The sequence below is a fragment of the Drosophila simulans genome, chromosome X (assembly GCF_016746395.2).
Source record: "Drosophila simulans strain w501 chromosome X, Prin_Dsim_3.1, whole genome shotgun sequence".
Taxonomy (NCBI): domain Eukaryota; kingdom Metazoa; phylum Arthropoda; class Insecta; order Diptera; family Drosophilidae; genus Drosophila; species Drosophila simulans.
The window spans coordinates 19,814,487-19,827,741 of record NC_052525.2 but is presented as its reverse complement, the minus strand read 5'-3'; the positions used below and the strand labels follow the sequence as shown (position 1 = coordinate 19,827,741).

The following is a 13,255-nucleotide window of genomic DNA, read 5'->3' as shown; positions in this document are numbered from 1 at the left end:
CCAATTGTATGACAATAATTGTTGGAAACAATAATCTTATTATTTAAAACCTCATGAAATGTTTTTAAGCTACAGAACTTCAAATTCGTTTTCACATCCAGACGGTAGCCAACACTTACAGCTGATTATTCGATTGACATCGATATCGGGGGCCGATAACAGCCTGCGTTGATTTTTTGAAGTTTTTACCTTTTTATTTCACAATTGTAAGCGGTTGGCCAACTTTGGGACTGCGAAATGGAGAATTTCCTGCGGGGCACGTTGTCCAAATGTCTGGACTGTGTAATCACGGATCAGATGTTGGCGTAAGTACATGATGCATCCAGATACGAGTAAATGAGTTTCTCAATGGGCCAATGGCTCCTCAATCTCTTCCAGCGCCATACTGAACATCAAAGACGACTATGAATTCGACAACTACTTTGGCAATTTACTGAGCGAGGACAACGAGGAGCACCGGCTTTTCCTTATAAACTGTCGCCGGATGCTACTGAGTGGCAAACAGCCGCGGAACAATGCAAAACAACTCTCGCCCCCTCTGGCACCCGCATCACCCAAGAATCCCAAGCAAAATATCAGCAAGGGTGCCAAGGGCAAGTCGGGGAAGCATGTGAATCTGTACGCCAGCGATGGTCGCGTCCAGGGCGACACCATAATGCTCAAGGGCCGGCGGCATTGCGATTGCCAGGCGGGCCAGCACAAGCTGATCAACAATTGCCTGGGCTGCGGCCGGATCGTGTGCGAGCAGGAGGGAAGCGGTCCTTGCTTGAGCTGCGGCGATCCCGTCCACACGCCCGAGGAGGAGCAGCAGCTGGCCAAGGCGGCCAGGGAGAAGGGCGGCACGAAGAACGCCGCCAAGCAGGGCAAAAAGTCCACCAAGGAACCGTCCAAGCAGGAGCTGGACAAGGCCTTGGCCCAAAGGGACCGTCTGCTGGAGTACGACAAGAACAGCGAGAAGAGGACCACAGTTATCGACGATGAGCTGGACTACTTCCAGGTGGGCTTACTCTTATAGAACTCTTAATTCAAACATTTTAAAATCATTACTTATTGTTCGTTAAAATACTTTAAATTCTATTTCAAAGAAGATGAGCCTGTGTTAGTTGCAGTTTATTATGCGTTAACATTTTTAACTAATATAATTAATTTTTAGGAGAACTCCGTGTGGCTGAGCGACGCTGAGCGAGAGAAGTTCGAGAAACTGCACCGAGAAATGGAGGAGGTAAAGCACGGCAGTCGCATGAAGCGCAAGATCCGGGTTGACTTCGCTGGCCGAGAGTTGCCGGAGGAACCGACCATCTCCAAGGAGTACGAGCAGCAGGTGATCAGCGAACTAGCGGCCGTTTCTAAAGCCTCAGGTGTTGGATCCAACTGGAGTACATCCTCGGTCACCGGGCACTCAGCCTTGACACTCGCACCAAATTTGGACATGGCCAAGCCGCCGGTCTACAAGCCGAGTAAGGAATCCAAGAGTTGGCCAGCTCCCGCAGCAGGCAACGATTGGCTGGAGAGGACCTACAATCGGGTGCAGGACAAGGAGTTGCTGGAAATGCAGGACATGCGCCAGTGTCTGTCGATGCATCAGCCCTGGGCTTCGCTCCTAGTGGCGGGCATTAAGAAGTGGGTGGCAGCGAAGGCGCATTTCCATTTATATTTCCTATATCTAACGCTATTTTTCAACAGACACGAGGGTCGAGTGTGGTACAGCGATCACCGTGGTAGACTGTGGATCGCCTCCACCTCCAAGGAGCCGCACGCCGAAGACATTGCGCAAATGGAGGGCTTTTACAAGGTGCTCTACGGCGGTAAGCTTGGACTTTTTCTACTAACTCTCAGCAATAATATATAATTGCAATCGCAGATCCCGACATTAAGTTTCCAAGTCATTATCCCACGAGCAGTCTGCTAGGCTGCGTCCACGTGGACAGTTGTCTGCCGCAAGAGGAGTACCGAGAGCTGTATCCCAACGGAGAATCGGAGAGTCCTTATGTCTTTGTCTGCACCAAGCCGGAGCAGCTGAATATTCTACTGCCCGTCCACGGCGAACACAAGATATGTGAGCAGTTCTAAGTGATTTTCCTTACAATTCGGGTGCTAATTTTTCTATAATTCACAGACGAGCTGCCGCTGAAAACTCACACGACCGCCTGCAAAACGCTTCTAAGAGCCCGGGCCAGCAAGGGTTAAGGTTGGGATTCAGTTTCTACACACATTCTTATTAGTTTAATGCCCGGATGAAAACAGCCCTATGTTGAGGATTTGCTAATTTACATTTGAAGCTCCTGGAGTTTCTCAGAAATTGAAGTGGAGTGGAATATTGAAAACATCTTGTAATATTGAAAAATAACATGCGAAACAATGCGAATCAATTATTGAATTTTCTAAATATAAAAATGTAAATGTATCGGTTAAAACTATAATTTAGCAAAGGAAATTAATGTAATAAAATACTTCATTGAAGTTTGCTTCTTTGAAAAGTTATAATCTGAGTTGATTTTTTTTAATTTTGAAATAGAAATATCTCTATAAATTATTAAACAGCTTATAAATATTCAGTAATTCTTCATCAAAATAACTAGAAAATTAACAGAATTCTACATTTGAAAACACTTTGTATCTCTGGGTTGTAATGATTGTCATTGAAGTCAATTAAAATTACTACTGAATTTTTGCTTTTATTTGTATTTGCTTGTATTGAAAACATTTAAATCCATTTGCTTACGCTTTTAAATGGAATTTGTAATTGAATATTTTAAACGATAACGATATTCAGAGCGATAACGACAGCGATAACTCGGCAACAGCTGATGCTGAAGCGCTGATTTGATGTAAGTTTTGATTTTGGAACACTTTTATGTAATGGTGAAAGTGGAGGTGGAATACTGGTAAGGGGAATCACTAGCCACTGCAAGCATATAACGGCATACAATCTCCTGCAGCGGCGTCTGCAACTTTAGCGGGCAGTGCCACCTGTTGCGCGAGTTCCTGCTGGCCTCGTCGCCCGACTTGGACATATCCTGTCACACGGGACGGCGGGGATCCTTCGAGGTGGCCATCGACGGTCAGCTGGTGCACTCGAAGCTTTCCTGCCTGGCATTTCCCCAGCACGCGAGTGTCCTGGCCCAAGTGCAGAAGGCGGAGCGTGGGGAGCCCGTGGAGAAAGTCCTGGAGCAGCCCATCAAGGACTGCGTCGTGATGTGATCATCTTGTGATTTCAGCGGAATCAGCCTACTTTCATGCCTAGACTGTTTAAACATGATAGATTCACGCTTACACCAACATTTGTGGCACCCATTAAAAATCCTGTGATATATCGACCTTCGTTATTTGATATATGTATATATAATGATAAATTTAACATTATAATGCTCTCCTTATATGCATGATGGATAGGTTACTGAACTTAAAAATAAGGAACGGAACGGAGCCACAGTCCTATTTGGAGTCAGCTAAACAACCGCAATGAATGGAACCAGTTTGCTGATCGTTCTGGGCTTACACTTTATTGGAAAATAACATAGGACTGCACAAAAGGATGGCTTGGGTAATCTAGGCCAGACGGTGACAATCCTTCACCGCCTGTAGCGATAGCGCTTGAAGTGGAACCACAGCTGGAAGATGTTGTTGTGGAACTGGCAGCGAAAGCCTCGCTTGTAGCTGAACTCCCACTCCCGGTTGACGATCTTGAAGGCGATGTCCTCGTACGGCGGTCCTGTGTGGAAACGCAGCACCGCGAAGTCCCCGTTGTCCGCGCAGGGAGTGAGGAAGTACTGCGGCGTCTGCGATTTGTCCATAAGGTCCGGATAGAATATGTTAAACTTGTAGCCCTGCACGATCTTGGGCGGCGGATTGTCCATGTCGTAGTGCGTCTGGTTGTACTTGTTCCACTCGAAGCCCGTGTGCACGCGATTGAAGTAGCGCGGCTTTCGTGGTCGGTACTTATCGGTGGCCAGCTGCGGCACTGCATCCAGTGTGGTCTCCACACTGAACTCGGCCTCGTCACCCTGCATTCCCTGCTTCGCCTCGTTGCGCATTCGCAGTTCCTGCGGGGTCAGTTGATTGTTATCCACTCGTTCTGGATGAAGGATTAGCAGACGCTGTCTCTGTGTTCGCCGCTCGTCATCCTCCTCCTCGTAGAGAAGTCCTTCTGCCTCCGGTTCGTCGACGTCTTCGTTTTGCGCTCGTCTGCCGGTGAAGTCCTCTTCGCGTATATAGCGCGGGCTGTAGTTCCCTGCCTGGTAAAGACGCACTGTTCTACGCAGCTCATTCAGGGGATCCTCTTCGTCTTCGGGTGAGCCCTCCTCAACCTCCGGATCCTCTGCGTCCTGGGTTTCCATCTCCTCTTCCTTGACTTGTGGCGCCACCTTCTCTTGCAACGTCTCATTATCGTTTTCTCGCTTGAGCAGCGACAGCTTCTCGCGCAGTAAGGCTTGATGGCGATCTCGCAGTCGGGCTCTGGCCATGTGTGCCTTGAGTTGCGAGAGCAGGCTCTCCCAGTAGCTAATGTCGACGCCATCCGCTCGCCCACTGATCTTGGCCTCGATGCGGTGCCGCATCTCCTCCAGCTGCTGAGCATTCTTCCCCCTGAAGATATCCGCCACATCTTTTACCACCGCCTGGTGGATGCCATCCCGGCGTTGATTGAGCGCACTATTCTCCGCCTCCAGTTTCTGTTGGCGCTGCAGTTCGTCCTGCACAATGGTGATCATATCGTTCCAGAAATCTATGTGCTTGCCCTGCTCCAGCTCTTCGTATACCTTTATGTCGACCAGCAGGTCCTCCAGTTCTTCCACGGGCAGGCCGTTTAGCAGCACATAGGGCTCGTGCATCTGCATCTCGAGGCACTCTTCGAGCGGCTCATTCCCAGCGGCCACATATTGGGCGAGGAGATCGATGGGCTTGGCACGTCCATCTCGGATCCGGATTTCGCTGCGCAAGCGTGCCTGCTCTAGGTGAAACTGATCTTCCTGGCGCTGCCACTCGCGGAACTGCACCGCCTCCTTGGCGCGCTGCTGCATCATCAGATCATCCTCGCGCACCTGCCGCTCCAGCTCCCTCTCCTGACGCCGTTTCTTGACCTTCTCCAGCTCCCTGCGATTTTCCAACTGCTTTTGCAGAGACAGTACCTCTACGGTTTTGGTAGAGAGATTTGATAGTCCCTCTACCTCCAGCTTTTTGCCCCAGTGGAAGGTGGAGGTGAGATTGGAGTCCCCGAACGGGTTGTCTTCGTTGGAGTACGTCTGGTACTCGTTGTCCCAGCCCATTCGTTCGCGACGCCGCTGCTCCTTGGCCTGCTTTTCACGCAGGCGACGGGCGCGCTTTTCCTCGGGCGTTTCATGGGCCTTCAGCTCCTCCTTTTTACGCTGGCGATCCTTCTGCTCGACGAGACGACGGGCTTCCAGCGTCTGGAGAAGCTTCATCGAGTTTTTTGCCAGCGGCGAACAAGGGCCACCGGGCGCCGAACTGGACGTCGAACTTGACGGGGATGAGCTGGCGGAAGAGGACCGGCGCCTCCGGCTTTTGTGCTCCCGCTTCTTGTCCCTGTTCTTGTCCTTTTCCCTTTCCCTGCGCTGGTCGCGTTCCTTGTCTCTGTGGTCACGATCCTTTTCACGCTCGCGTTCACGATCCCGATCCCTGTTCCTGCTGCTCCTCGTATCCGGACTGCGATGATCCCGCCTCTCCCGACTGCGGCTGCGATGCCGGTGCTTGGATTTCTCCTTGGGCATCTTTTTTGATGCGTTTTCCGGGATAAAATGTGGGAAACTTGTGAAATAAAATATAAACAATGCTAGCGTTGCCAGATGGGGAAAACGGCTTGATACAAGACCAACCCAAGTGGCCGACTAATAATTGCAAAAGTGCTATCGATATAAGCATTATAACATTAACACCTCTCCCATTCGTCGATTATTTTTTACCAAGGGTATTTAAAAACCTTCAGTTTTAAACATTCGGCTGCCGCGTATTATAAATGCACATAAAATAAAAACGTGCGAGAGCGCATAAATATAACTTAAATAACATCCTTGGGGCAGTGTAAAAGGCGCTTCGCTGTTATGCCTACTATCGAAATTGAAGACTCGATAGGTCATTGCAAGTACCATTACTAAATATATCGATACACCGCAAGTGGCCAATCCAGCTCTTCGCAGAATCCCGGTTGCCAAAAACATTGATGTGCATTTTTTGTATTGTAACGCGAACACGAGAGCCGAGCAACCAGCAAAAGGATTTTCCAGATAGCCCGCCACTGCGCTGAGTAAGTAGTGATTCTGAAAAAAGCGCCGGGTAAGACAGGAAAAGCACGGCAGACGGTGAAAATCGCGCGCGGCAAAAAGGCCAGCGACAAGCCAGACGCACACACACGCGCGAGCACCCGCACAAAGCCGACGCACACAGACGCATGCAGGCGCACTCAAAAACCGAAACACAAACAGAAGGATGGCTAATGCTCGACTATTAGATACCATACTTCCAGTTTGGCAGCAGCTGAAAATCTGTCGCTTCAAGCAATGCACTTCCCATTAAAAACTAAGCTCTAGTCTAGAAATTCAGTTTTAAAACAAATCCAACCCTATCGACTGTCAAATACATGTTTTGTATTTGAAAGAAATGTGTATGCATTCACTTAGAGCATACCCATCTAAAGCAGCTAAAAGGAGTTAAGAATATTGAATACAGCCGGCAGCTACGCCGATGCACTTTATGGCGTTTAAAACGCTAGACTTGCTGTGCCCGACTAGAGTAGTACCCTATCACTCAAGCGACAAAAAATTCATAATATTTCTCTTTTGCAATCTTGTCGCTCCCTGACAACCACCCGCTCCAGTTTGGTGAACGACTAACGACGCTGTCCCCACCCCGTCAACGCCTGCAGTCCGATTCACCGCTTCCCCGTCGCCTCGGCTGCCGCCATCCTCCGGGTGAAGATGTCCGACTACAGCGACCTGGACCGACAGATCGAGCAGCTGAAGCGCTGCGAGATCATCAAGGAGAACGAGGTGAAGGCCCTGTGCGCCAAAGCCCGCGAGATCCTGGTGGAGGAGGGCAACGTGCAGCGTGTGGACTCGCCAGTGACCGTGTGCGGCGACATCCACGGTCAGTTCTACGATCTGAAGGAGCTGTTCAAGGTTGGCGGCGATGTGCCCGAGAAGAACTACCTGTTCATGGGCGATTTCGTGGACCGCGGCTACTATAGCGTGGAGACGTTTCTGCTGCTGCTGGCGCTGAAGGTGCGCTATCCGGACCGAATCACGCTGATACGGGGCAACCATGAGTCGCGCCAAATCACACAGGTCTACGGCTTCTACGACGAGTGCCTGCGCAAGTACGGATCGACGGCCGTGTGGCGGTACTGCACGGAGATCTTCGACTACCTCAGCCTGTCGGCGATCATCGACGGCAAAATATTCTGCGTGCACGGCGGCCTGTCGCCGTCCATCCAGTACCTCGACCAGATTCGCAGCATCGACCGAAAGCAGGAGGTGCCGCACGACGGGCCCATGTGCGATCTGCTTTGGAGCGATCCGGAGGACCAGACTGGCTGGGGTGTGTCGCCGCGCGGTGCTGGCTATCTCTTTGGCTCGGACGTGGTCTCCCAGTTCAACCGCACGAACGATATCGACATGATTTGCCGTGCACACCAGCTGGTGATGGAGGGCTTCAAGTGGCACTTCAACGAAACCGTCCTGACCGTCTGGTCGGCACCCAATTACTGCTATCGGTGAGTCAGCCTCCTGTGCAATTTCGGACTTGTGTTGTTAACTCTGCAATCTCTCCACATGCAGTTGCGGCAATGTAGCTGCCATCCTGGAGCTGAACGAGTACCTGCACCGCGACTTTGTCATCTTTGAGGCAGCTCCGCAGGAGAGTCGCGGCATTCCCTCGAAGAAGCCTCAGGCGGACTACTTTCTCTAAGGCGCTTCCGCTCCTGACAATCCGGTTGAACGGAGTCGGGACAGGATGCGGGTGCCGACTGGTGGCTTACATAAATCATCTAGGGAATAGAAATAGGAACTGCCAGCGTTCAAAAGTGAAGCGAACGCGAATAGCAACTTATGGTGTAAAACAAAAAAGATGTAACATAAACGTAAGCTAGGAGCTAGAGCTGCCCGGCACCGGTCCACGTTCAGTTGCAATTATTCCCTTTTTTGGATCCACTAAGATATTTAATTTTTTTACTATCTGTTTACCTCTGTCTGTGTTTAATCAGGATATTTGCGCGATGTTTTAATGGCTATTTCAAAATCATGTAGAGATCAGCCATGTAGATCGCGTATGACCTGTGCACCTCATCTAGCTACTAACTAATAGAATTAATGACCATAGCCCGAGACCCTGCGAATTCGTCTTGCGCAGACGGACCGCAATCGGCGTCGCCGTCTTCTCGACACAAATTCCCTGAGCTCGGGCAGCATACTATACTAGGAAAGCAAGTTAAGCAAAAAGTTATTTTTACCGACAGATTGCGATTAGTCGGCTAAGCTAGGACATATTTAGGGCAGCCGGGAGCGCGAACGTGCAGAGTCGTCGATATGTTAATTAATGGGGATACGACTTTGCATTCCTGGCCGGGCCTTTCTTCGCAAGATAACAGTTGGAGAAACCCAGGTACGAAGACCATCGGGCATTAACGGATAGTGTGTAAGAATATTTTAAATATGCTCCAGATTGGGAGATAATATACAAAAAATGTACTTGTATTTATAATAAAGATTGTAAGATAAGCGTAGAAGTTGAGTCTTGGAGGATACCCACACCCATACGAATCCCCCTTCGCAATCCAACAAACAATCAAGCCTGCAGTTTCTCAGTTTATCAAGTACTTAGATCATAGTATACACATAAAAAAAAAGATGGTTATATTCCAGAAGGGCGTTTGTGATACAGCAACGGGGGGTCGTCATGGGTCTCAAATCTGGTCTCAGTGCTCCTCCAGCTCGAGTCCATGCTCCTTCATTTGCTCGTAAATGCATTCCTCGTAGGCGAAGGCAGCGTCGCAACTGGAAATGGCAGCAGGATTATAGTCCGGATATGGGCAAGCAGCCTCCGGCAAGCACTACTCACTGATCCTCGGGTGTCTCGGTGGCCTCGCACTTGGCCACCACCTCGGCGGGAGCGTCCTCCTTCTCCGCATCGTGTTTGGTCATGGCCTTGACCAACTCGATGGCGTGTTCCTTGTTCAGCTTGCCGGACTCATCCATCTGCAATGGGAGGGAGAATGGAATGGCTGGAGTGGTGGGGAGTGGATCACACTTAATGCCGGAGCAGCACTCACTATCTGCAGCTTCTTCATGACGCAGGCGCGCAGGCACTTGGCCTCGTGTCTCTCGGGCAGGTCGTGGCTCATCAGCTGCTCCACATCCTCTGTAAGCGATATATCATATGATTGATCATTGTGCAATAGCTATCCTAACACATCCACCACAGGTAGGAGTGGTATGCTGACAGCTGTATTCCCTATTGAATCTTCCGCACTGATGGCCATCTGACTCACCATCGGTGGCTCCCGTCTCAGCCTTGCACTCTTTGGCCAGCTCGGCGGCGTGGTCCCTGTTGATCTCCTCGTGCGGCTTGGCGCTGGTGGCGCCCAGGCAGAGGAGGCCCACCAGGAGCAGGACGGTCAGGTGAACCAGATGCGACATTTCGATTTGCGATTGTACTGCGCGACGTGCGAACTCTGACTTGGATGCGAAATGCCGGCGACGGCGGCGTTTTATAGGAGCTATTGCCCAAGCCGAGTCCCGTGATTGACTTGGCAGATCTGATCCATCGGCGATCTCCAGCCGCGTCTCAAGCAGCTCCGGCAATTACGCGCAATTATGAACTAAATGGGCAGCACATGGCACATGGCACATGGCACTCCACTTCACTCCGCCGCTCTGGACGGGATGGGACGGGATCCGGCGGAGATGCCCTCGACTGGGCATCGTGTGAACGAGTGACACCCCGCTGGATCTGCCGCTGCCAGACGAGATGGCCCACCGATCTCCACTTACCTGCTTAATTGGTGACTGGCATGAAATCGCTGCAAATGCCGGGGATATCGAATTGGGAATGGCTATGGCTAGTGCTATGGAAATGAAAATGCAAAATGCAAAATGCTAAATGCAAAATGCGAAATGAGAAATCCCGCTTGTAATTAAATCGATCAACAGCTCTGGGTGAGATGAGTGATTGTGACTGGCGGGGCCATCGAGCGATTATACAATTATATGGAACTGGGCGAACTGGGAACTGCGATTGCCGCCTGCCAAATTGGCCGTTTAGGCCATAATATACCCTTCATCTGTCCGCCTATTTCCCAGTTTGCCCGTCAGCCTGCCGACTTTCTGATAATTCCGAGTGCCAACGATCGCAATCTGAGTTCCAGTCAGTCTGTTTGTCCATCCCATCGAGTGGATATTTCAGCACGCAATCTATATTATTGTGGACTCCAATAGATGGAATCGGATTGCATCGTGTGAGCATGTTGCATGCTAATTTTTATTCCAATTGGATTGAGTGGGGCTTACTGGATCATTAAGATCTTTAACAGGTCGGAAGTCTGTGGGATCGAGTATTAAATACATAGTCAATCATCCAACAAATATATCTAAATAATCGAGTTTACTTTTCAAATGGGTTATTCCAAAAATGGATATACCCTACAACCTTGGTACCTTGATAGAACTATCAGTTTTCCAGATTAGAGATCTACATTAATCCGAGATTGTCATTGTCTCGAGTGAACTGACACATCGCTGGAGTCAAAGATCGTCTTTGGAGCGTGACTTGTGCGGGTGACGATGACGAGTGATGAACTTGGCACTGGAGAAATGCTTGCGATCAGCAAAATCGAGCGACGATGCCATGTGCAGACGACTTTGGTCTGAGGTCATGGGTCAGTTTATAAGCCAAGGGGCCGAGCAAGAGCAGAGCCAAAGAGAAAGCAGCCGCCAAGATGAAGCCATCCACTCCAGTCGCCGCCATTCCGCTTATGACGCTCGTGGCCGCTGTCCTGCTGCAGACGCACTGCGTCCGTGGCCAGAACCAGGCCTTCGATCTCACCAAGCTGCTGCCCAAGACCGGAACGGAGCCCATCTGGGCGGTGATCGATCGCAACTTGCCGCAGGTGCAGGAGCTGGTCACCGCGGCCAGGATGGAGTGCATCCAGAAGCTGCAGCTGCCCAGGGACCAGCGCCCGCTGGTGAAGGTGACCAATCCCAGTGAGAAGGAGAAGTGCCTGGTGGAGTGCGTGCTCAAGAAGATCAAGTTGGTGAGTAGCCGGGAACGTGTGTCACAACCAGGACTAAAAGGGCACTAATACCTCTCATTCGCGCCCAGATGGACGCCGACAACAAGCTGAACGTTGGCCAGGTGGAGAAGCTGACCAGCCTGGTGACCCAGGACAACAAGATGGCCATCGCCGTCAGCTCCAGCATGGCGCAGGCCTGCAGCCGCGGCATCTCCTCCAAGAACTCCTGCGAGGTGGCTCACCTCTTCAACCAGTGCATCAGTCGCCAGCTGGAGCGCAACAACGTGAAGCTGGTCTGGTAGGGGACATCTCCGCGCCAGTTGCACCACCAACTACCACTTGAGATCTTAACTACGAGTAGAAGGCCATCATCTTCGCTACAATGATTTCTCAGATAATTTTAACCGAACATTCATGATCTATTAGGCAATATAATTATATATAAGATATTAGTTATATGAGTTACTCAGCTTTTTCTATTACTAGATCAATTTTTAGTTGCTCGCTCGTAATTGATTTTAATAAATCTATACATACAGTAATTTATTTCCATTTTTTGCACAATTAAAACACAATCTTTCGCGGATTACGTATGTGATTCCCACCCCAAGCGATAAATATTCATAATTCGCAATTCGTTGGTTGGGCGCTTTATTAGTTTAGGAAACCACTCCAAGTTCTCTAGCTTTGGTAATTAAATCGAACTGAATCACTAATAAAAAAAAAAAGGGGGAGAACATGCAATGGTGGGCCAGCGGGCAGAGCTCCATGACCTCATTCCTTGACCTCGGGAATCTTGAAGCCCGAGGAGCGCATCTCGCGCAGCATGCACATGGCGATCCCGTGGGCGGCCTCGCACCTGAAAAACAAACCGCGGATCAGCAGGGGAATTATTTTTATGTGCTTCGTATAGTCCGACCAAAATGAAGATCCTTTCGAAATTTTTTAAAAATATTTCAAACGATTTTGAAAGGTTTTTCGAAAGGTATTCCAAGCATTTGAAACTCTCGTCCTGGGATTAAAAGCTTTGCGCTGACAAAAACTAAGTGCACGAATTGATTCATTGCGATTTAAAAAAAGTATTTTTCAAAACACACGGCAACTCAAACTTCAAAATGATCCGTATTCTGGCACTTATCTTTTCTTTCGAGTTCGGAATATTTTCGAAAAGCAGCAAGACTGAAAAATTCGTTTTTGCTTTGAAGTAAATTCACTCCGCATCTGGAATACACTTCGCTGGACAATTGTAAGTCCACCCTTCACCAGTACGATTTCTGGGTCAGCGAGTCTTGGCTCCTGGACACTAGGGTCCTCCATTGCCCCACCACACTCACTTGTCCTGCTCGGCCTTTAGCTGCTCGTTGCAGGTCTTGACGATGCGCCGGCCGTCGTCCTCGCGATCCGGGAACATCATGTTGATCATATCGACCGTCTTGTCCTCGTTATACTGCAGCTGACCCTCGGGCATCAGCTCGAACTGCTCCAGCATGCAGTGGCGGAAGCACTTGCTCTCGTGCTTGGCGTCCTCCTTGTTCAGCACCATCTCGACGATGTGCTCTGCGGATATGGCATGTTATGGGAATGGTATGGTAGGATGGGTGAGTGACCCATCGGTGCACTTACCCCTCTCTGGCTTGGGGGTGCAACCGTCGCCAAAGGGCTCGATCAGCTCCACCACCTCGTCCACGGTCATGGACACCTCCTCCTCGTCCGCCGTCGCCGATCCCATCAGCACGGCGGCGCAGGCCACTGCCAGCAGGAGGTTCGTCATCTTCAACGTCGTCGTCATCCGGTTGCTCTGCATCATTTTTGCTCTTCTTGTGAATAGTGGACGGACAGCAATCGGCGCCGGGCAATTTATACCCGCCGCAATCGTGTCCAGCACATCCGGTACAAGCCAATCGCCTCGGATGTAGATCACCCGGCGATAGCCATGACATTGCTGGGGCGGATCATGCAAGCCCCACCACAACCACAGCCAAGCACCCATCCGTCCATCCATCGCAGCCCAATCAAAAT

General features: G+C 50.2%; 7 protein-coding genes across 7 annotated transcripts; 4 read left to right on the top strand and 3 right to left on the bottom strand.

Moving 5' to 3' along the window:
* The first annotated feature begins 115 nt into the window (after positions 1-115).
* LOC6740259 (activating signal cointegrator 1) lies at positions 116-2,489 on the top strand. Its single transcript, XM_016180764.3, has 6 exons — positions 116-305; positions 379-997; positions 1,154-1,620; positions 1,684-1,805; positions 1,862-2,056; positions 2,117-2,489. The coding sequence occupies exons 1-6, from the start codon at positions 238-240 to the stop codon at positions 2,185-2,187; spliced, it is 1,542 nt and encodes a 513-aa protein (XP_016040167.1). The 5' UTR covers positions 116-237; the 3' UTR covers positions 2,188-2,489.
* A 255-nt stretch (positions 2,490-2,744) lies between these two features.
* LOC27209411 (migration and invasion enhancer 1) lies at positions 2,745-3,383 on the top strand. The gene is made up of 2 exons (XM_016184847.3): positions 2,745-2,885; positions 2,940-3,383. The coding sequence occupies exons 1-2, from the start codon at positions 2,860-2,862 to the stop codon at positions 3,199-3,201; spliced, it is 288 nt and encodes a 95-aa protein (XP_016040166.1). The 5' UTR covers positions 2,745-2,859; the 3' UTR covers positions 3,202-3,383.
* Positions 3,384-3,481: 98 nt separating this feature from the next.
* LOC27208463 (cactin) lies at positions 3,482-5,845 on the bottom strand. Its single transcript, XM_016184022.3, has one exon. It carries the CDS (start codon positions 5,724-5,726, stop codon positions 3,573-3,575), a length of 2,154 nt encoding a protein of 717 aa, XP_016040165.1. The 5' UTR covers positions 5,727-5,845; the 3' UTR covers positions 3,482-3,572.
* Positions 5,846-6,100: 255 nt separating this feature from the next.
* LOC6726523 (serine/threonine-protein phosphatase 4 catalytic subunit) lies at positions 6,101-8,731 on the top strand. Its single transcript, XM_016172309.3, has 3 exons — positions 6,101-6,259; positions 6,830-7,723; positions 7,788-8,731. The coding sequence occupies exons 2-3, from the start codon at positions 6,930-6,932 to the stop codon at positions 7,915-7,917; spliced, it is 924 nt and encodes a 307-aa protein (XP_016040164.1). The 5' UTR covers positions 6,101-6,259; positions 6,830-6,929; the 3' UTR covers positions 7,918-8,731.
* A 69-nt stretch (positions 8,732-8,800) lies between these two features.
* LOC6726522 (general odorant-binding protein 19d) lies at positions 8,801-9,693 on the bottom strand. The gene is made up of 4 exons (XM_002107442.4): positions 9,497-9,693; positions 9,278-9,366; positions 9,067-9,203; positions 8,801-9,002 (listed from the first exon to the last, which is right to left on the bottom strand). The coding sequence occupies exons 1-4, from the start codon at positions 9,642-9,644 to the stop codon at positions 8,924-8,926; spliced, it is 453 nt and encodes a 150-aa protein (XP_002107478.1). The 5' UTR covers positions 9,645-9,693; the 3' UTR covers positions 8,801-8,923.
* A 1,106-nt stretch (positions 9,694-10,799) lies between these two features.
* Positions 10,800-11,778, top strand: LOC6726521. The gene is made up of 2 exons (XM_002107441.4): positions 10,800-11,257; positions 11,326-11,778. Exons 1-2 carry the CDS (start codon positions 10,943-10,945, stop codon positions 11,536-11,538), a joined length of 528 nt encoding a protein of 175 aa, XP_002107477.1. The 5' UTR covers positions 10,800-10,942; the 3' UTR covers positions 11,539-11,778.
* Positions 11,779-11,870: 92 nt separating this feature from the next.
* Positions 11,871-13,241, bottom strand: LOC27206975. Its single transcript, XM_016182740.3, has 3 exons — positions 12,860-13,241; positions 12,571-12,793; positions 11,871-12,095 (listed from the first exon to the last, which is right to left on the bottom strand). The coding sequence occupies exons 1-3, from the start codon at positions 13,236-13,238 to the stop codon at positions 12,011-12,013; spliced, it is 687 nt and encodes a 228-aa protein (XP_016040163.2). The 5' UTR covers positions 13,239-13,241; the 3' UTR covers positions 11,871-12,010.
* Between the last annotated feature and the right edge of the window lie 14 nt (positions 13,242-13,255).

Coding starts and splice junctions, on each gene's coding strand:
- LOC27206975 (XM_016182740.3), bottom strand. CDS start 13,238: ATGGATGGACGGATGGGTGCTTGGCTGTGGTTGTGGTGGGGCTTGCAT. Junction 12,794..12,859: donor CACCCCCAAGCCAGAGAGGG/GTAAGTGCACCG, acceptor CCATATCCGCAG/AGCACATCGTCGAGATGGTG. Junction 12,096..12,570: donor CTAAAGGCCGAGCAGGACAA/GTGAGTGTGGTG, acceptor TTTGTTTTTCAG/GTGCGAGGCCGCCCACGGGA.
- LOC6726523 (XM_016172309.3), top strand. CDS start 6,930: ATGTCCGACTACAGCGACCTGGACCGACAGATCGAGCAGCTGAAGCGC. Junction 7,724..7,787: donor GCACCCAATTACTGCTATCG/GTGAGTCAGCCT, acceptor CTCCACATGCAG/TTGCGGCAATGTAGCTGCCA.
- LOC6740259 (XM_016180764.3), top strand. CDS start 238: ATGGAGAATTTCCTGCGGGGCACGTTGTCCAAATGTCTGGACTGTGTA. Junction 306..378: donor ATCACGGATCAGATGTTGGC/GTAAGTACATGA, acceptor AATCTCTTCCAG/CGCCATACTGAACATCAAAG. Junction 2,057..2,116: donor CCACGGCGAACACAAGATAT/GTGAGCAGTTCT, acceptor TATAATTCACAG/ACGAGCTGCCGCTGAAAACT.
- LOC6726522 (XM_002107442.4), bottom strand. CDS start 9,644: ATGTCGCATCTGGTTCACCTGACCGTCCTGCTCCTGGTGGGCCTCCTC. Junction 9,367..9,496: donor TGAGACGGGAGCCACCGATG/GTGAGTCAGATG, acceptor TATCGCTTACAG/AGGATGTGGAGCAGCTGATG. Junction 9,204..9,277: donor TCATGAAGAAGCTGCAGATA/GTGAGTGCTGCT, acceptor CTCCCATTGCAG/ATGGATGAGTCCGGCAAGCT.
- LOC27208463 (XM_016184022.3), bottom strand. CDS start 5,726: ATGCCCAAGGAGAAATCCAAGCACCGGCATCGCAGCCGCAGTCGGGAG.
- LOC6726521 (XM_002107441.4), top strand. CDS start 10,943: ATGAAGCCATCCACTCCAGTCGCCGCCATTCCGCTTATGACGCTCGTG. Junction 11,258..11,325: donor TGCTCAAGAAGATCAAGTTG/GTGAGTAGCCGG, acceptor ATTCGCGCCCAG/ATGGACGCCGACAACAAGCT.
- LOC27209411 (XM_016184847.3), top strand. CDS start 2,860: ATGGTGAAAGTGGAGGTGGAATACTG. Junction 2,886..2,939: donor AAAGTGGAGGTGGAATACTG/GTAAGGGGAATC, acceptor AATCTCCTGCAG/CGGCGTCTGCAACTTTAGCG.